The following is a 20,724-nucleotide window of genomic DNA, read 5'->3' as shown; positions in this document are numbered from 1 at the left end:
AGGAATAGTTTACTAAATAAATTTACGATCATAAGATTTAATAATATTTTACTTTCTCCGTTCCTATTTATATGTCGTACTTGTTAAAAATAGATATTCATTAATACTTGTCATATCACAAACCAATGCATAAATAAGACTATTCTTTCAATTTTACCTTTGAAAGTGATTAGTCATGAAAATATACATTTGACCAATATTAAAAGACTAACTTGATTAATTCATATTCATCTTACACTCTAAATAAAGGTATATTAGTAAATTACTTAATTTCTCGTAGAGACGTAAAATCAAATAAATAGGAACAAAAGAAGTAATATGTTACACACTTTGATGTAAAGAGATATGATTGAAATTTCCTTAAGAGGTTTGAAAGGTCCATACTCCATAGAGTAATGACGAAGCACTCTTGTTCATGCTTTCTTTTTATTCCAAAAATATTAATAATATTATATTCCAAAATAGTTGTCTTTTAAGATTTTAACAAGAAATCGATTTTATTCTTTAAATTTTACCCTTACTTACTTAATCAAGCACCCATCAATTAGCTTCTTTTTTTATTATAGATATAAATAAGTAGAAACACTTACTAATTTTCAACAAATGAAAATGTTCTTCAACAAATTAATAACAACTCTAAGTTTGAAACACAAAAAATGTGAGAAATTCAATCATTGGTGGCTGCCCTTGTGTAATTCCCCTTAATAAGGCAAAGCCATTTTCAATGTATTGATGAATTTGGTGTTCCTCTATGAATTAAGCCTTGCTAAAATGGGTTAAAGTTCTTCATTCGTTGGAAAAGCAAAACAAATTCATAGATGCAGGAAAAGATCAAACTTTGGTTCAAAACAACCAATTAGACAGTTCCTCATTATCAAGAGATGAAAAGAACCAATTTTGAAGCAATTGAAACACAGAAATAAGATATTTCATAGATTCAGAAACATAACCAATTACATCAACAAAACTAAAATACTACTAATACCCAATAACCCAGATCTAAAGTCTTAACCACCGAAACCATAGAGAGTCCTTCCTTGTCTCTTCAAAGCATAAACAACATCCATAGCAGTAACAGTCTTCCTCCTAGCATGCTCTGTGTAGGTAACAGAATCACGAATCACATTTTCCAAAAAGATCTTAAGAACACCTCTTGTCTCTTCATAAATCAACCCACTGATTCTCTTCACTCCACCTCTTCTCGCCAACCTCCTAATAGCAGGCTTGGTAATCCCCTGGATGTTGTCACGAAGCACCTTGCGATGACGTTTTGCTCCACCCTTTCCTAATCCCTTGCCACCCTTTCCACGGCCAGACATTTTTGAGAAGTTTTGAGAGATAATTCAGAAAGAAAATGAGAGATTTGATGATGGAGAAGTGAGCTGAGCTAGGGTTTATATAAAGGGGGAAATTTTTTGGAGGGGGTTGAAACTTTTTGAGCGGAAGATATTGGCGGTTGATGAATTTCTGTGAAATTTGAAATGGACGGCTAAAGATCGCGATCCGCGTGATTGCTTATGGGTTATTGTGGACTGTTGATTAAGTGGAATTCAACGGATGGTAATTGTTTTGTTCTCACATGGATCGATGACGTGGATTGTGCTTACCAGCTCAGATTAATTTATGATTAGTCAAATTTGATACTACCTTCGTCCCTAATTACTTGTCCATTATGACAAATTCAAAAAGAACAAAACAAATTTACCTATTATATCTTCAGTTAATTACTTTGAAAAAAAAAAAAATTCTTTAAAATCTTAAATTTTTTAATTCATCAACTTTATAATTAATAGAGATAAAAATGGTAAACTCACTATGTCAAAAATTATTTTCTTAATAGATGTTAATTCAAAAGTGAACAAGTAATTAAGTACAGAGAAGTAGGTTAAACGAGTAGTAATGTTTCGAATTCACTTTCTTTCTTTTAAAAAAAACAAGTGATTGTTATGATCAAGAAAAAAGAGAAAAGACATAAAATCACCACTAAAGTTGTCATGTATTTGCCTGAAGACACATTAACTTTGGAAGTGTCCTAGCACCCCATAGAACTATTTAATATCTTTGTAAATGGGTCAAAATGACCCATTTCCTCGTCTTCGTTGTTACCACGCACATGAGGTACGTGACCCAGTCTTTTCACTGCCATTAACCAGTTTTAAAGTGCCATGTGTCATTTTATTTCTTTATTATTAATTATTTAATTAATTTACACCATCTTCCCCATTATCTTCTTCACCCAAACTCAAAATCCAATTATCTTTTCTTCATCTTCTTCAACTTAGAAGATCATCTACTTCATTCATTTTTATCACTTTTTTTCTTGTCTCTTGCTTTTCTTTGTTTCTTTTTCTTCTTTTATCCTCTTAAAAAAAACAAATGTGAACTCCATTGATTAGAGAGTACTATGAAACTCCTTTTTTTTTGTCTCATTACCTTGCTTTAGTAACTTGAGAGTTGAATTTATTTTTTTAGTGATGTTTTAGTAGCGGAAATAGTGTTTTAACAGGGAAGCATCATGGAGGCTAGTTGAAGGTGACAATGACTGCTACTTTTGGAGGATTTACAACAAAGAAAAAAGGATTTGAGTTATGAAGATTTAAGAAGAAAGAGGGAAAAAATGAAAATGAAAATGAAAATGAAACTAACAATTAAAAATTAAAAGAATTTAATACGTGTCAAACAACAATTGGTGCGTGATTGCACCTCTTTTCTTACAATTGAGGTTGGGTGAAAAGTGGATATTTATAACACTCTTAAATTGTTCAATGGGGAAATAGGACAGTTAAGATGTCTTTTTGAAAATTCGAAACAACTTCAGTGGTGACTTTATGTCTTTTCTCCAAGAAAAAATGATGTGTAACAACTAAAATTATACTCATTATTCATCGAGAGCATGACCTTAGATATAAGATTATGTAGTTTGAGGAGAGTAAAAAATTAGTAATAAATAGATAGTTGAATATTATTTTTTTCTTAACAATATTGTTATTATTACTATCGTATTAGATTATTCTTTATTCTAGTATTAGTTGTAATTTCCTTCGATTCGGCTACTGTTTTATATGTTGTTTCTACTATTCTCTTTTTATTTGTTTTTAGCATGATTTTTTTATTATCTTGTGTTGTTAATGTATTTTTCACCATTGTTTCCAACATGATTTCTTTACTATTTGTTTCCTTTTTTATATCTGATGAGATATGTTTTACTTAAATAGAGGGGTATTGGGATTCACTGTCTCTAGCTCCACAAGATAGGAATAAGATTGTGTACTCATTTTCCTATCTAAACTCCATTTGTGAAATTACAATGATATATATTGTTGTTATTTTTAGTTCTGAATCTTAATGATTCAAATCTTAATTATTAAATATGTTTTTTTATATTAATTATTCAAATTTATTTAAACTTGTAAAGTGATTGTAAAATAGAAGGATCAAAGGGTTATACTAATCACAATTAACCTCTTGATAGTGTGAATTCGTATGTGTTGGTCCATCGGATGCAACGTCAATCCTACAAGAATACTACAAGTCTCTCAAGTTATGCGACGGACCATCACACCCATGAGGTTGTGATTTGTGACAGACCGTCAAATGCTGGCTCCGAATTTCTACTTTTTGTTATTATATTTCAAATTTCCAAGAACTATAAATATTATTTTAGGATTTTATTTTATCTTCTTTGTTTTATTGATGAAGATGATATCACTTGAACAAGAATTTTCATCGGCTTATTCAAATCAAAGTATTGATTGTCTTTAACTCTTGTAAATAATTACTTCTTGAATGAATGCAAGTCTATTCCTTGTTTCATTAATCACGAGTGACTAAACTTCACAACCAAGGATTGTGGAATCCATGATGATTTGACCTAAAACTAGAGTTTTTACGGAATAAATCGCGTGTTGTATCAATATACCTTATAATCTCTTTCATTTTAATTGACCTCTAATAATTGCAAACATTAAAACTTGCCTTAAGTATAGCTTGTTTGAGTAAAAAGGCTAAAACCTAAAAGAAGAGTTAATAACAATAATTCGAGGATCTAAACTCGTCCAATAGTTAATGTCATAGCAAGATTAACCAACTTGAGAATCTATCTATCGAAATGATGATGAACACTTTTAGTTTGAATGAATATAAGTGATATACATTTGATTTGGTTGAGAAGCGATTTAGTGTAGGTTAAATTTGATAGACATACTAACAACGCAAGATGAAGTTCTGTAATTAACGCGAGAATGATCAAACAGTCTTGGTGAACACAATCTTGATTAATTCTCTTTGATTGATTCTAACTAAATGATATTGTTAATTGTTATTTATCGAAAAGTGAACTTTAGACCAAAATCAAAATTTCTCATATTTCCCATTATGTTTCGGAAATAAGTAACTAAAGTAAATAACCGCATACGACTTAGTTTACGTATTATTCCCCGTGGAATTCGACCTCAACGTAGTTGTGTTCTATATTTGACAACCGCCGCTTTATACTTCTTAATTGAGGTGTAAATTTGGGCCTATCATGTATACGAATAATATCAAAATATGATGTATTAGTAATGTTGGAATTAGAAATACTTATATTAATTATATTGACGTTCGTTATGTTGAGATTGTTTCATAATGTAATGTTTGATAATTGGCTCATTGAAAATAACATGCATTACATAATTTCTAAAAAAAAAATTGCTACAAAAATACGGTGGAAAGGATGTGAAAAAAATTTGAGGAACAATTGTGTCTTTATTCATACTAATGCATATCCTAAAAAACATTAATGTTGTAAATTGTTATGTATTAATTATACATAGCACAATACCTTAAAGTATATCAAATAAAATATTAGTAATACATAAAGTTAATACATACATTATTGTAATACATCTTACCAAATGACCCCTATAACTATGAATAGAGAAATAATATTTTTATTGAGTGATTCATTAATGACTTGATGAACATCATAGCCAGAAAATCGTGTTGGAGTTTGTTACAACTTGAGAGCTTAAACAACAATTGTGATGAAAATTAGATGGGATATAAGTGAGGGAAAATAGTTTTACTTCTTCTAATTCTAAATTAACATTTTCCTAATCACGCGCGTCATAACAATCGTTATTCACACGTCTCTCAAATTACACATCCCAATTTGTAACTGTCATATTGAATATGAATTCCCTAGATTTGATTGGTCTACGAAATTTATTGTATTGGGTCACCGATGATGAACTGGACATCTGAGTCTGTCTCGTACTAATGTAGCTAGTCAAAATAAATTGAAAGTAAGTCTGAAATTAGTTTTCTTGGCAATACCTTGATTTACCCAATAATATAGTCCTTACTGACTTGAATCTAACTAGATTTGTTCTGTCACACATTTATCCTCTGAGTCATCCACACATCTAGACCATATTTTACCAAAGCAACTAGATACTACAAGCAACTATAATCATTAGCCAACATCATCATGCATAACCAACATCCACACGACTTCATCATTGTCAAATACTCCTAAATTAAAGCACGAGAAAATTCCATGAATTGTTAATGGTGCTAAAAACTCCAACATTTTTTCACTTTAAGATATGAAAGTTTAAGTTTCATGAATTGATTTTATTTTTTAAAAAAATTATGGATTGTTATGGAATTTGCAACGTCAATACCACAACACATTGTCAATGCTCCTAACTCGTTGTTTCATGTTTATTCAAATATTATTTTCGTATTAACAATACATATATTTAATTATATTCGAAACAACTGATAAACTTTGATTGATGATTCCAAAAAGGGCAAGTTACATTTGACCGATCGACTAAAAATAATTACATTCGCTAGCCAAATATATAAAAATATAAAAAATTGTATATATCCTAAATTAATGTACAAAAAATTATATTTGTTGGACGACTATTTTATACCAATTTCTCTTTAAAAAAATGAAGGCACGCCCACCGTGGGGCTCGAACCCACGACCACAAGGTTAAGAGCCTTGCGCTCTACCAACTGAGCTAGACGGGCTTTTATCTTTTATACCCACGTAATCGATACTAGACTTGAGGCATCTTGTAAGCTTCGATTTTACGAAGTTGTCCACAATTTGACACATACAGATAAAAGAAACACATATACGAAAGATATTCGATAATCATATATTAAAATTGACATCAAAATGCATTTATATATAGCACAAAGTCATGCTGCAAATGTAATAAGATAGTGAGTGGAAAGACTGAGTATAATGAAAACATAAAAAGTCTCTAGTGTGTCCATCACTCAAAACCAATAATAGCTCATTTCTTTCGGGAGATACCGAGCCTGCTACGGAAATCGTCCTCCATAAGGGGAATACCATCGCTCAATTTGATCGTTGGTTCCCATCCGAGTAGTGATTTTGCCTTTGTGATGTCCGGCTTTCTCTGGCGAGGATCATCTGGTGTATTTTCCACTGTGATAATCTGCACATCTGGATTGATGAGCTGCAAAACAACAACAACTATAGTCAGAGACGGATTCAAGATTTTAACTTGATGGATTCAGCATTGGACTCATTATATATATCATGCTCAGTGAAGTTACTGGATTTGGATGAACTTGTAGGCGTCATGTGAATACATAGTCGAAGCAAGTTCAGTGGATTACCTCTTTCACATTCTCAGCAAGTTCAAGCATTGTGAATTCACCTGATTGCAAGAAGATGAGTTGTTTTAGTTGAGTAATAAAATTGGAAGAATTGAGTTTTGATCGGACACGCCAAGAATCAAATCAACGGAAGCTAACCTGGATTCCCGATGTTAATTGGTCCAGTATTATCTCCCTCCATCAGACGAATAAGACCATCAACCTTCATCGTTCAGAAAGGAAGGTAAGAAAAGAAGATGAAACATGATATGAACTTCAAGTATAGTGGCTCATAGACTGTAATATACCATGTCGGAAACATAACAAAAGCTGCGAGTTTGTGTTCCTGGCAACTGAACAGTCAAGGGTTCGTCACTGTGAAAATGTACGAAGAAAGGGTAGGCAATTAGTAATTCTCACAATGTAAGATAAATATGGAAGGGTAAGAGTGATAACGAGGTTCAGAATATTACCGAATTGCCTGGGCAATGAAATTGCTGACAACACGGCCATCATCTATGTTCATTCGTGGACCGTACGTATTGAAGATTCTAGCAATTCGTATTTCTGGAGATGCAAAACAAATTCTTCAGAATGCAGAATGCAGAACTTTACAAAAGAAAACCGAATAGGTTTGAAAGAAACTTATGTGTAGGAACTGCTATACCGATTCCATGCTGCCTGTGATAATCAAACATCAAAGTCTCAGCCACTCTTTTCCCCTCATCGTAACAACTCCTAACTCCTGAAATACACAAGCTACATTACATCACCAATCTAGCACGATCAATTTCACAAAAGCGAGGGGAAATATATATCTAGCAGATACTAAGAAGAAACTGCAATTCTTGCAAACTCTAAAAGGAGGCTATTTATGAAAGAAGCGAGTCATCTCTTGTTAGATCTGTTCTGAAGAGTTGTATATGACCTTCAACGAGTCTTTTTCCATTATCGAAGATTTGTTTAATGCCATATCATTAGAAACTGCAATTTAAAACAGCTATAAATGCATACCAATTGGGTTAACATTTCCCCAGTAGCTCTCATCTTGAGGGTGAATAAGCGGGTCTCCATAAACCTCGGAGGTTGATGTCAGTAAAATCCTGCTCGAGTAATGAAGTCAGACGAAGATCAATTAGCACAAGAATAATTGATGATAGAAGCAGATTCATACCTTGCCCCAACTCTCTTGGCAAGTCCCAACATATTCAAAGTGCCAATGACATTTGTCTTAATCGTCTGCAAATACCATATAGCAAGAAAAAGATCAATATAAACTACACACCATTTTTCGGGCTATCTAGATTCAAAGGAACAAGTGATAATATAAAGAAAAGATGAAAACTTTGCAATACGGGGATCTACATTACTGACCTTAACAGGATTGTACTTGTAAAAGATTGGGGAAGCAGGGCAAGCAAGATGATAAATTTGGTCAACTTCAACCAATAACGTCTCAGTAACATCTGCATATAATATGAATATAAAACAAGATAATCAATGGAAACTCTTTGTAGAAGCAAACAGAGAAGAGCTCTGAAAACAATTTGCGGAGGGAGCTCGGTAGAGATTGCTCAAGAGATACTTGCAATATAATTCTGGTAGATAAGAACTTTCGGGAGCAGAAAGGTAGATAAATAAGGAAGAGTGATTTACCATGACGGATTAACTCAAATCTTGGATGGCCAATCCATTGCTTTAGGTTATCCTTTGATCCAGTGAAGTAGTTATCCACAACAACCACCTAAGCATAACACAACAAGTTTAGGTAAACGCAATCATATTTCTAGCCTTATTATTTTATATAGCATCAATGTGCTAGCAGAGGCGTATCCATGATTTCGGCTAGATGGGTGCATGATTACGAAAAAATGTATCTCTAATATAAATTTGATCGATTTGACTTTTAGTTCGTTATATGAATCATTAAAGTTTAAAAATTATAGGTCCAAAATATATAATACTACTAGTTTTAAATTTTAATATACACATTTGATTTAATTATATAAAAAATTTACAATGCTAAATATTTTAGGAATTCTCAATGTAACACACTTGAAAATTTTGAAAGAATATAGGAAAAAACAAAAGAAAAATTAGTTGAAACGACAAAAGTGTAACTGATAACCACTTGAAAAAGTGTTACTCAAAGAGACAATATAGATATAAGATTTAAATTTCTATCTCACTTAGAGAAGTGCACCCAATCATCATCGCAATTTTATATGATACTTTGAACATGGGTTCACACATTTATATTTAAATATTTTTTTAAAATTATAACTACTACTATATATGATCTAGAGAGGGGAGCATGGGTTCACGTGAACCCACGGCACCCCCTCTAGATACGCCTCTGTGTGCTAGTATCTAGTGGCAGGGGCGAATCTAGATGGTCACTGATGGGTTCACGTGAACTAAGTAGCTTTTACCACCATACACTATATATATACACAGAAATCCATAAAATATCGATAAATATTTGTTTGTGAACCAAGTTACAGTAGAAACACGTAAACTTCAAATCCTGGATCCGTTTTTCTAAGTGGAACATATGATGTGAAGCCAGGCCTAAACTTTAAAGTATGTACCTCATTCTTCTCATTTTGCATCAGTCTGTCAACAAGGTGAGAGCCAATAAATCCAGCACCACCCGTCACCAAAATTCTCATGTTAGCCTGTAATCATAAAGTTCAAAGATGACAAATAGTAAAAACACAAGATCAAGTTATAAGCAGCAAATGAAAAAACTCATCAGAGCCATTTCTACCGTACCTGGAAAAACTTCGCTTTGCGCAATGGTGATGGTTCTGGAGGAGGTTTTGCAGAAGCATTGTTGTCTCCATTGGAAGCCATTTCTAGATCAATTCAATTTCTAAACCAGAGACCAAATCAAAAGTTCAGAACCAAAAAATACATAAGATTCAAGCAAACTGTCACAATCTACGACCGAGCTAACTAAGAGCAAACCAAGATTACCACAAAATTAATACTCGTGCACAAAAAGGATTATCGACTTCTCCAATAGACAGTACATATTAATAATACAACCACCATAATGTGGAAGCAGGACTTCCACCAAGGGGATCCAAAAAGTAACAAAAGTAAACACATAAAGAAGCTAAGAGGATCCAACATCTAATACATACTTAAACAATTTGACCATATACACGCATTGTAAATTTTCGGCAATGGGGCCCCTTACTTCAACCAGTCCTCACTTCACAAATTAATTGGTGTCAGCAAAATGAATTTTTCCTCTTCAAGATCCTCTAGTCCGACTAATCCGGATCAACCCCGTTAAAAACCCAACATTGCATTAAGTTTCCCAACCTAAGACAACTCCATTTCAAAGCTCAAAACCCGCGACCTCTGATTAAAAGTAAGAACCTTTAACATTCCACTTCCACCACACCCCTTCACCAAAGGTGGTGGATCCTCTTTATAGATCAATCACAATTTCTAATAGCAAGAAGATATCTCCCCCTCCCCCTTCCCCCTCAATAAATTTAACAACAAACCCAAATCAAATTTCAAAAGAAGCAAAATTTTCCAGAAAATGAACACACCCAGATCAAATTTCATTTAAAAGCTAACAACTTGATTCCATATTCAGCAAAAACAAAGAAAAATACAATTTTCGGATCACCTGGTCGTCTCTAAATGCTAATGTAAAACAGAAATAATACCAAGTATGAGTTCAATACATGAATTTATAGATTAAAAATCATATAGATTCAAAACAAAATTAGCGTATAAAACACGTAAAATCAAGATTCAAGATCTCTAATCACACCAAACATACCAACTAGAGAGATAAAAAAGTGATCTTTGAACATAAAAAGAAAAAAAGTGAAAAAATCAAAGCTTATGAGCAACTCTAAAAAGACCCCACAACAGATCTGAATCTATTATTTCTCAAAAAGAAAATTGAGCAAAAAAATATTGCATTACCTAAGTGAATATTGAAATCTTGAGGGAAATGATGAAGCTTAGTGTAAAATGAAGAGATATATAAAACCCAACAGAAATTGGGTAGATGGTGGGGAGCTCTAACTAATTGCTGGGTAGTTAAAAAAAATCTGAAGTTTTCTGGTTGAATAAATAAATAAATATGTAATTTTTTTTGTTTTCAATTTATTTATCTAATTTTAATTTTAATTTAATACAAGTTTTTAAAAATATATTTTTCATAATATAAAATTAAAATAAATAAAATGTATCAGAATGTTTAATTAATTTTTTTAATGAAATTTAAATATTATTTAAGTACTATATTGTAATTAATATGCCACGTTGGTTACGTTTCATTAACGTAAACAATATCTTTCCGATTAGAACGAAACAACATTAGCTATGTACTTAGCTAACATAGTATTTGATTGGTCACATCTAAATTTATCTGGTATCGTTTGATTGGGTACATTTTTTTATTTTTTTTTAAAAAGAGACTTTTAAGTATTTTGTTCTAAAATAAAGTTTAAATATTTGTGTGACTTTAAATTATTTCACTAAGGGTTGTTGGCGTAAAAGATAACACTAAATACTTTTGCGATTAAATCATGGTGTCATTTAATTTGTTGTTTGGTTGACATGTCTGAAATAACTTATCTCGAGATTAATAATTAGTAATGGAATAAGTTATTCCTCTCTTGGGTGGTATAGACGTATAGTAATCTCGGGATACCTTATTCAGAGATAAAATAGGTAGAATGACAAATATATCATTTTAAACCCTTTTTGTATATCACTTTCATATTCATGTATTTTTACGTTATTTTTAACACCACGTATAATAACATTCACATTCTTCACCACTCATTATTAGATAGTCCTTCAACTTTTTCTATTAAAAGATTACACTATGTAAATATAATTTTTATTTATGAATTTATTTGACCAATTCTTATGTTTATCTTTATTTTGATTTGATTTCTCATAAATCCTCTTTTACTGACAAACTTAAGATGAAAGTTCTATTTTTATACTAAATAAGGAGAAAATTTTATTTTTAAATATATATTGTACCATTGTGAGAATGCACACACAAAAATACTTAGGGGTCGTTTGGTAGACTGTATAAGAATAATACTAAATAGAGTGTAAGCAATGCATGTATTGGTTATGCTTGGATTAATTACACATAGATTATTTTAATGCATTAAAAATAGTATGTGTTGCATTCAAAAAATTATTTACAAAGATACTCATCACTTTTATGGTGGAAAAAATATAAAAAAGTTTTGAAGGACAATAAAGTTCATAACTAATCTCATCACAATTTGTATTCAGTCAAACCATACCTAAGAATAGTAGCCATTTTAAACTTAAGTTATTTTCAATTATTGAGAGGTGATACTTTCTTTTGAGCAAAATAAAAAAAAGAAATTGTGTTACATAAATTGAGATTAAGAAAATAGTATTTTAGTTATTATGTATAAAATTCAACACATCAATATAGAAGATAAATAATACGTGAATAAAGAAATTTTACATAACTAATTCATACGTAACTTTAAGCGGCAACCAAACAATCTACTAATTAATGTTATGATGCGATGCATAGAATAATTTCATCCTTAACTAAAAAGTTTAAGATCGAGCTTTGAGTATAAATTTTATTAGCAAATAATTGTGATCTCACTTTTAATAAACTTACGGTAACAATCCAGATTGTGAGATTTTTAAGTTTACGTGGATGGTTATAGGAGTTTGGGAAGGGATTATACACAGTGCCAAATTTGAAATTATCTTATTTTTCTTTTTAATTTGTTAAATTAGATTTTTTTAAATTTATATACAATCGTTCTTTATATCCAACATTATACATGATGCATTGAAAATTACAAGATTCAAAAAATTTAAATTAATTTTATTGATTTCACTTTCTACTAGCGATATGCTCTTTATAATCTCAACTTCTAATTCAATTATCATGTATTTTACTATCGAGCCTCAAATATTATGATTTTAACTGATACAAAAAGATGAAAAAAAAAAAGATTGATATACTATCTAGAATGAACCTACAAATTAAGAAGGAACAAGTATCTACTCAAAATATAATTTTTCCCATTAAACTATTAAGACTAACTAAAAAAAAATGTTAATATTGACTTTTACTTGTTTATAGGGATAGCATGGAAAATTGAGTGTATTGAGATTATTTTATATCGAGTGTTTAATTTATTGTGTTCAAAATAATATACATTGCATATATTTTAAGAACAAGTTATTTATTTATAAAAATACCTTCATAAATGAGAAAAATGATGCATAAAAAGAATTTAAAGAGATTTTTTTTGTAATTTGCCTATTTTATTCCGGGATAAGTAGCGGCGACGTTTGATATTCGATTTGAAATTTCTAAATTTCGAATTCAATAATTCGGTAATTGGTAGTTAAAAGTAGATACCAAATACCAAAATTTTAAATTTTGATTCGGTAATTGATAAATCAAACTTCAATTCGGTATTGTATTCGATAATACTGTATTGAATTTGTAGCTGATTGTATTACAAAGTTAATATTATTGCCCCAATTATTTCTATTTTCTATGTGGATGCATGATATAATAGAAGATCGACAAGTAAGACTACATCAAGAAAATTAAATTAACACAACTAAAAGACATATGTATTCAAGTTGTCTGTGTTTAGTATTTAACATTTTCTTTGAACTTGTACTAATGAGTTATGAGCCTGTTAATATATGACATTCATTAAGTAAATAATTTTGTGTTCGGGAAAAATATCGAATACTAAATGATTCTAATGTCTTATACCAAACTCAAATACCTTAATTCTAAAAGTCTACTCTCGAATACCACACCAATACGAATTACCTGATATCAAATTACCAAGAAATTTGATTCGATTTGGTAATTCATTTTTCGATATTTTATGTCCAACCAAGGGATAAATTATCCCGGAATACTATACCACCCAAGCGTTAGCTTGGGATAACTTACAAATAACAAATTAAATGACACCATAATTTAATCTTAGGATTATTTGGAATATCCAAAAAATTATAATGATAGCAATTAAATTAAGAAATAAATTGAAATATAATTATCTCGTGTTATTATGGAAACATGAAGTGGCTGTAGTTTAGTGGTAAGAATTCCACGTTGTGGCCGTCGAGACCTGGGCTCGAATCCCAGCAGCCACATTTCACTTTTACTTTTTTTGGTTTCAGTTTCGTATTTTTGGTTCACTTGGATACTTTAATAAAACCCAAATCCCATTATTAACTTTTTTTTTAATCTCTCTCTCTGCGATCAGTTCGAACAGCAGGCTACTATTTTTTTTCAACAAATCCGATTCGACGTATTAATCAATCGAAGGTACAGATCTCGATCTATTGAATTTATACAGTTTCATATTTTTAATTCAGTTTTGATGTTTACAACTCTATGATTTTGTGTGTTATGTATAGATCTGGATTTACATGATTTCAATTGTTGGAAAAGTTTGGTTTTGTTGTCTGTTGTTCTGTGTGTCGTTTTCGTCATTGATTTTGATTTTGTTTGCTTCGTACATGAATGGAGTTTTGATCGGTGAAGTGGTACCCATTTCTGATGAGTTTTTTTGTCCCTTTCGATGGTAGTGGAAATTTTGGTAAAGGATAGTTATGAGGAAATGGAGAAGATGGTAACAAAGTGATCACATAGCGGAGTGGATATCGCGTTAGACTCCGAATCTAAAGGTCGTGGGTTCGAATCCCACTGTGATCACTGCCTACTTTTTTTTTGTTTCATAATTTGTGTTTGGTTTTGGAGATTGGTGTGAGTTTACATATACTTGGTTCCTGTTTGGGGAGTAGATTTTCAAATTTTTGTTTGAATGCATTGTTTGTTCATGATTTTCGGTGAAATTTCATTTTGACTTACAAAACTTCAACTTTTTTCTAAGTCGAAAGTTTATGTCCAAACACAACTTCAAGTTCCAAAAGTCATTCCTTTTTCAAGTTTTAAGTAAATTTATGGTTAAACGCTAGGTTAGTTAGATTCTTTCAGAACCGTTGCTTTTGCTATCTGCTCTTTTGTCTTTCTCAATGTTAGAGGAAAGAGTAGTACTGATATGTATAAGGGAACGGAGAAGATGGTAACAAGTGATCTCACAGTGGAGTGGATATTGTGTTAGACTTATGATCTAAAGTTTGTGGGTTTGAATCCCACTGGGATTGCTTCATGCCTTCTTTTGCACCTGTTTTGTTTTTCTTGGTTTCATATTTGTGTGTTTGGTTTTTGGAAATTGCTTAATGGAATGAAGTTTTTCTAATATAAAATTCGAAAGAGGTTTTACTTGTTTCTTTGGAGATATAAGCTTGAGGCAGTTGGTTTGAGAGATTGTTATGAGCTGCCTCCACTGCATATGCATTTAGTTATGAACTTGGTGCTCCTGCTAAGTAATTTTTGTTTTGATTTGGGGGCATGATATGGGTAAATTATGCCATCAAGATATTTCTATTGGAAATGCATGTTGGTTTTCACTTGATTAATGGTTTTATTCCTATAATCATTGCCTCCGCATGAGAGATGCTTGTGGAGTGAAATAAGAGGCTAAGTTTTCCTTTTTCTGTTCTATTGGTTTAGGTGTTTGTTTGTGTCACTGTCACATGTTGCAATAATCTTCCTTTACTTTATCTAGGGGGGAAGTACATGGAAATTTCTAGGGTGTTACTTGAGTATTTGAAGGAATAGGAGCAACTTTACCTTAACATTTTCATTAAGTATGTCTACCATGATGCTAGGTTTGTGAATTTGATTTAATCATTCCCTACAGAAGTCTTAGGCTGTTACAGTAGGATTGACGTCTGATTATGGAAGATGCATAAGGTACATTAAGACAGAGAATTTTAAAAGTATCAAAGTGGTTCTAGATTGTGAAACATGTGTATAGAGCTGAACAAAATGCTGTGCGTAGTATAGGTACCTAACTTGTCCAATGAGCCTTTTCTCTAGTGGAAAGAGGAGGACAATACCTTGAGGTTGTGTGTCTTAATTGTTAATGAAAACAACGTAGTATCATGATTCGTTAACTCTAAAACTGTCATTGATCGTTGATGTAATTGTTCACTTATTGCTTTTCAGTTACTTGCTCAGCAACTTGTACTCTCATCAGAACATTGATTATACAAGGAGGGAGGGGATGTACTGTCGATGACCCCCTAAAAATAACCCAACCTTTGAATGTAGGGCGATAAGCAAATCAATTGAACTCAATTTCAAACAAATAAGATACACGAAAAAACTATGTAGCATAGGAAATCAAGATTATTCCATTAGACCTTGTCCTTATTAGAGAAACAAAAAGATAATGTAGTTTTGCGTAGACGGGTTGGAATTCTTAATATTTGTTTTGTGCTATACCAATATTCTAACTCCAAAAAGAATCGAATGTTGCTCGTCTCATGATAATATTTTATTCATTTTACCTGGTAACTTGATAATGGGACTGATGAAAAACTAGAGATCATTGCAGGAACTGAACTTTTGTGTTTTAGTTCAATAGCTTTCGTGAATGGGCTATCAATTAGCATCTATTTCATTTTCAATGTTTTTCAGTTTGTGGTTGTAAAGGAATTCTGTCTTGCACCTTATTTCTCTGAAATCGTAAAGCTGTTCTTGCAGACTTTACTGTTGTGTTACTAAACCAATGTAATACTTTTCATTTGGTTCTAACTGTTGGCTCTTCAACTTTGTCTTGCAGATAATGGATGATCAAGATTTAGGATTCTTTGCTAACTTTCTTGGTATCTTTATTTTCGTGTTTGTTATTGCTTATCATTATGTAGTGGCTGATCCCAAGTACTTGGGCAACTAACTGATTCTGATGATCCCCATAGTGAGTAGTAACTTTTAATGAGCTCAAAATGAATTTCATTTTTATCGTTTATTATCACCAGCCAGTTCTTGCCTGAATATTATGAGATCGGATATTTGGTCTGAGAAAGTCGAAGTTTTAGTTGTTCTCTCCTATTTTGTGAACCTGATAGCTCTTGATCTATTGCAATTATTCTTAAGGAAATGTGCCGATAATCGGGTTAGACCTATCAGAAACAACCTCTACCTTTTTAGGTAAGGTTGTGTACAATTCACCCTTCCCAGACCCACTTGTGGAATATTACTGGGTATGTTGTTGTTGGGTCTGGGCCTAGAGGTTCAGTGGTAAGCACTTTTTGGCTTAACTACTTTGTTTGGTAAACAACACAAATGGTTATAAGCTTTAACCAGATTTCTTTAACTTGCTAATATCTTTTGTAATCTCTGAAATATTCTTTTCATTTGATTATACTTTAGGTCTTGAACCAAAGGAGCGTCAATTGTTTCTCAGAAATAATGGTGGTTGAAAATAAAAGTGAAATTTCAAAGCTTACAAAATTTCTAGGGATAATTGGTCGTCTTTGACGACTTAAATTCTCATTCCCCATGACTTGCTTAACAGCTTAGTCAAATGTAGAATTATTGTCAATCTTCCAGAACTCATACTGTCATCCATGAACCAAAAATGATTTAAAAGATATTTTTATTGTTTTTTACAAATAAAATAGTATTTTATATTTACTTCATGCCAAAAATATATTTAAGACGTCTAAATATTATTATTTGAGATACTCCTAACTTTTAAAATAATCAATGTGTCTGAATAAGTCTGAGAAGGTATCTGCTACATCTCTAATTATTGTGAATTAACATAGAATAAGAAAATTAGTAGTAGCAAAGATATCATATCCACACCACCAAAGGATGTCGCAATGGATTGCTTCTTCTTTAATCAAAGATCTCGATTTTGATTCTTGAACATGAAAATCTTTAATGAAGTGTGCTCCCCCCAAATGGGAGCTATTCAATACAAATTCGAATCAATTGAGCTTCCATGCAGTATCAAACATCAAATGAGAAAAAATAAATAAAATTATAGCCACACCACTCAACTTTTTGTTTACGCATCTTTGGTCAAATTTTAGTAATTATCAACTATAATTGACGTGAAGAAAAAATAAATTAAAAATATTAATTTATTTTTAATTTTGAACATTAAATCGAGAACCATTGATAATAAAACTTACAACCCGGAAACCCGACAAGAGTGAAGAAAAGCCCAGGAACAAGAATCCGGCGAATCCAAAGGCTATTGAGATATCTGATTGAACGCAGAATGCATTGCTAACCGTACACGTGTCCATCTCCTTCAAAGTTCGAGCCAATGACGTTCCCGCCGATCCCGCCGACAACAACAGGTACGCAAATACCTACCGGTAAAAAAGAGAGCTAATAATCAAAAACACATTCAAAATATTCAATTTTTTTCAAATTTCATACCTAAACTATCAAGTTAGCGAGAGTTTTTTGACTGAGCCAGATAAATTGTTCTCTTTTGCTACATCAAATGTCATTATAATTCAGTTATGAAACTCGAAAAATTGAAATTCCACTCAAAATGAGGCAACATTAACTTGGAGTTTCACAAATTTCTGCAGAAAAAAGCTAAATGACCGCCATTAAAGTGAAGGATTTACGAACCTGATCGTGGCCGAAATCGAACCAAACTTGAACGACTTCAGGGAAAACAGTAGCGCCTCTTGAAATCTCCCAAACGGATGCTCCTACTTCGAAGAGTGAATATAAGGCAACAATTGCACCGGCAACAGCCACAAACCTATACAGTAAAAGGAATCAGCGAATTTGAACGCCGGAGAACTAAAACTTCATCGACTCTCAACTCCGGATACTCAAAAGCATCGTGGTTATCAGTATAAAACCGGAAAAAAATCAGTTAATTTGAACTCCGTAGTACTATAAACAACTTCATTTTATTAGTATTCTTCCCTTTTATTTTTGGGCAAATAATGAGCAAATAATCTATCAAACTTCAACTCCGGAGTATTAAAATTGTTGCGTTTATCGGTAAAAGCAAAAGGAATCACCAATTTGAACTCCAGAGTACTACAACGATGCCGTTTTATCGGTATTCCAATTATTATTTTTTGCTAAAGTGAGCTAAAAATCCATCAAATTTCAACTCCAGAGTAATCAATTTACAGTTAAATCGCGTGAAAGATTTTGCTGATGAGAGGAGGAAATCCATTAGAACAAAAAAACTACTACTATAATTACCTGAAGGCATCGAAGTGGTGCCACTGAGGCAAATCGGAGCCGCTGCGAGAATTGGTGAACATGAAGATAGCGGAGGCAAGAGAGAAGCAGAAGGAAGCAAACCGGAAGACGACAATAAAAATGTTGAATCGCCGGAGCTTGTGTACGGATACGCTGGAGTGGAAGTGCGACGGTGACGGAGTCTCGACGACGCCGTTTCGAACTTGAGGTGATCTCATCATCTCGATTCTCAACGGTGCATTGATAAGGTAACGACGGCGTTTTGAAGCTTTTTACTGTTTTGCTTCAATGGAGTAGGGTTTTGAAAGTTACAGGACAATTACATGGCATAATTCCCTTGAAAGGATAGAGAGAAAAAAAAAGAAAAAGGAATATGTTTTTGTAAAGATAAAGAGAGGAAAAGGTGAGGAAGATGACAAAAGGAATAACAGAGAAAAGTAGTTCCAACACTTATAAGAGGTGCACTCAAATTGTGACGGAATGGTTGAGATTTTTCGCCCACACTCACAAGGGTTTCACAATTAAGCAATTTTTTTAAATCTTGAGTTAAGATTGTTTAAAATTGAATCAAATCAATAATTTGAATTGAATTTTTTTTATTAATTTATCGATAATAGATTATTGATTTATGATTTTAGTAACAATTTTAATTTTTTTTATTATCGAATTATAGATTCTATAATGGCTTGAGATTTTTCTTAACAGATTAACTGGTAACCTGATCGTAAATTAATTAATTATATTTATATCATTCACTTTATAAAGTCCTTGACATATGACTTAGTTTCATACTTTTATTTCTGGTTGTTTCAAAATTTTGGTTATTCTACAATATGCTAGTGTTTATTTTTGAGCAAGATGCAATATGTCAACTCATGTGCACGGTTCATTTGGTTTGTCACCTTATTTCTAAGTGATTTTCAAAAAAAATTTGGTGTCAAATTTTAATGGCTAAATCGAAGCGAACCGATAACAATCAATAATTGACAAACGATAATTGATAAGACAATATCTTAATGGTTCTATAATGATTTAACATGTCCACAAATCGATAACCGATAAAGTTGAACCAATAAACTCCGAAACCAAATTGAATCAATCAATACACAACCATATCTTGAATAATATAAAAACTTTAACCATAAAATTTCTTGTATTTTTCTTCAATCAAGTGTTTCCTTAACAATCTCGTATTGAAAATGATCGAGAACCATAAGTGAATTGTCGAGTAATGCACAATGTTGTTAATGAAAATCTAAAGTCAATGATATATAGCTATCTCCAAAAATAAACTTCACAATATATGAATTTAAAGTTATTCGAACCTTAATTTCAACCACCGAATGAAAAAAAATACTAGTAAGTGTTTGTTTGGCAAGGGTATAGGAGAAAAAAATGTGGACTCTACTCAATATTTAGTTAGAATTTTTAATTTTGGGATAAATAATTATAATACTATATATTGCTTCCATTTTAATGGTGTCTTAAATTGATAGGTCATGAAAATGTAGAAGTAAGACATATTTTTTACTTTTATGTTTATATAGATCATCAATATGTAATTATTAGTATAAAATATAGTACATCTTTCTTTGTTTCTTCCTTTTCATAGACACACTTTACTTTGAAAAAGAATCAATGTTCAAAGTACATACACACTGCTTGTTGCTTTCTACATGTGCTACATCCTTTTGTCTTTTTGATTGAATAAGCTTGGAAAAGAACTTTAACATGTCTTCTAAGTACAATTTTTTATCATCAGCGATAGCATATTCAATGAGATCTCAAAAATACCTCTATCTTTGTGAGATCTAAATAGTACAATATACAACCCCAACAACTCAATGGAAAAAGAATCAACTAGCGCTTAAAGTTCAATGCGAAGATCAATTTTACTCGTATCCGGTACGAGCAAAGTGAAATTCAAAAGTACGTAGAACCTCAATCTCCACGGGCTTAGCAATTATTGTGAGATC

General features: G+C 31.8%; 4 protein-coding genes and 3 non-coding genes across 9 annotated transcripts; 3 read left to right on the top strand and 4 right to left on the bottom strand.

Moving 5' to 3' along the window:
* Window positions 1-906: 906 nt before the first annotated feature.
* On the bottom strand, window positions 907-1,386 carry LOC102590298 (histone H4). The gene has a single exon (XM_006365649.2). It carries the CDS (start codon window positions 1,317-1,319, stop codon window positions 1,008-1,010), a length of 312 nt encoding a protein of 103 aa, XP_006365711.1. The 5' UTR covers window positions 1,320-1,386; the 3' UTR covers window positions 907-1,007.
* Window positions 1,387-5,951: 4,565 nt separating this feature from the next.
* TRNAK-CUU (transfer RNA lysine (anticodon CUU)) lies at window positions 5,952-6,024 on the bottom strand. Its single transcript has one exon. It is a non-coding gene; the product is annotated as a tRNA-Lys (tRNA).
* A 132-nt stretch (window positions 6,025-6,156) lies between these two features.
* On the bottom strand, window positions 6,157-10,693 carry LOC102589759 (UDP-glucuronic acid decarboxylase 6-like). Of its 3 annotated transcripts, none has more exons than XM_006365647.2 (13): window positions 10,579-10,693; window positions 9,400-9,499; window positions 9,216-9,302; window positions 8,281-8,368; window positions 7,999-8,090; window positions 7,799-7,863; window positions 7,639-7,727; window positions 7,292-7,369; window positions 7,098-7,191; window positions 6,933-6,999; window positions 6,784-6,847; window positions 6,646-6,686; window positions 6,157-6,482 (listed from the first exon to the last, which is right to left on the bottom strand). In XM_006365647.2, the coding sequence occupies exons 2-13, from the start codon at window positions 9,478-9,480 to the stop codon at window positions 6,297-6,299; spliced, it is 1,032 nt and encodes a 343-aa protein (XP_006365709.1). In that variant the 5' UTR covers window positions 9,481-9,499; window positions 10,579-10,693; the 3' UTR covers window positions 6,157-6,296. The 3 variants fall into 3 exon arrangements, with proteins under 3 accessions (XP_006365709.1, XP_015160053.1, XP_006365710.1); XM_015304567.1 differs by lacking the exon at window positions 10,579-10,693 and adding an exon at window positions 10,430-10,567; XM_006365648.2 differs by lacking the exon at window positions 10,579-10,693 and adding an exon at window positions 10,274-10,297.
* Window positions 10,694-13,725: 3,032 nt separating this feature from the next.
* On the top strand, window positions 13,726-13,797 carry TRNAH-GUG (transfer RNA histidine(anticodon GUG)). Its single transcript has one exon. It is a non-coding gene; the product is annotated as a tRNA-His (tRNA).
* Window positions 13,798-13,866: 69 nt separating this feature from the next.
* Window positions 13,867-16,609, top strand: LOC102589429 (dolichyl-diphosphooligosaccharide--protein glycosyltransferase subunit 4A-like). Its single transcript, XM_006365646.2, has 2 exons — window positions 13,867-13,972; window positions 16,341-16,609. The coding sequence occupies exon 2, from the start codon at window positions 16,344-16,346 to the stop codon at window positions 16,452-16,454; it is 111 nt and encodes a 36-aa protein (XP_006365708.1). The 5' UTR covers window positions 13,867-13,972; window positions 16,341-16,343; the 3' UTR covers window positions 16,455-16,609.
* On the top strand, window positions 14,290-14,362 carry TRNAR-CCG (transfer RNA arginine (anticodon CCG)). The gene has a single exon. It is a non-coding gene; the product is annotated as a tRNA-Arg (tRNA).
* A 983-nt stretch (window positions 16,610-17,592) lies between the features above and the next one.
* Window positions 17,593-19,155, bottom strand: LOC102589107 (CASP-like protein 4C2). The gene is made up of 3 exons (XM_006365645.2): window positions 18,749-19,155; window positions 18,155-18,290; window positions 17,593-17,883 (listed from the first exon to the last, which is right to left on the bottom strand). Exons 1-3 carry the CDS (start codon window positions 18,967-18,969, stop codon window positions 17,656-17,658), a joined length of 585 nt encoding a protein of 194 aa, XP_006365707.1. The 5' UTR covers window positions 18,970-19,155; the 3' UTR covers window positions 17,593-17,655.
* Window positions 19,156-20,724: the final 1,569 nt, after the last annotated feature.

Source organism: Solanum tuberosum, unplaced genomic scaffold (genome assembly GCF_000226075.1).
Source record: "Solanum tuberosum cultivar DM 1-3 516 R44 unplaced genomic scaffold, SolTub_3.0 scf00577, whole genome shotgun sequence".
In the NCBI taxonomy this organism is placed as follows: Eukaryota; Viridiplantae; Streptophyta; class Magnoliopsida; order Solanales; family Solanaceae; genus Solanum; species Solanum tuberosum.
The sequence above is the reverse complement of the archived record's forward strand: the minus strand, read 5'-3'. Positions and strand labels throughout refer to the sequence as shown.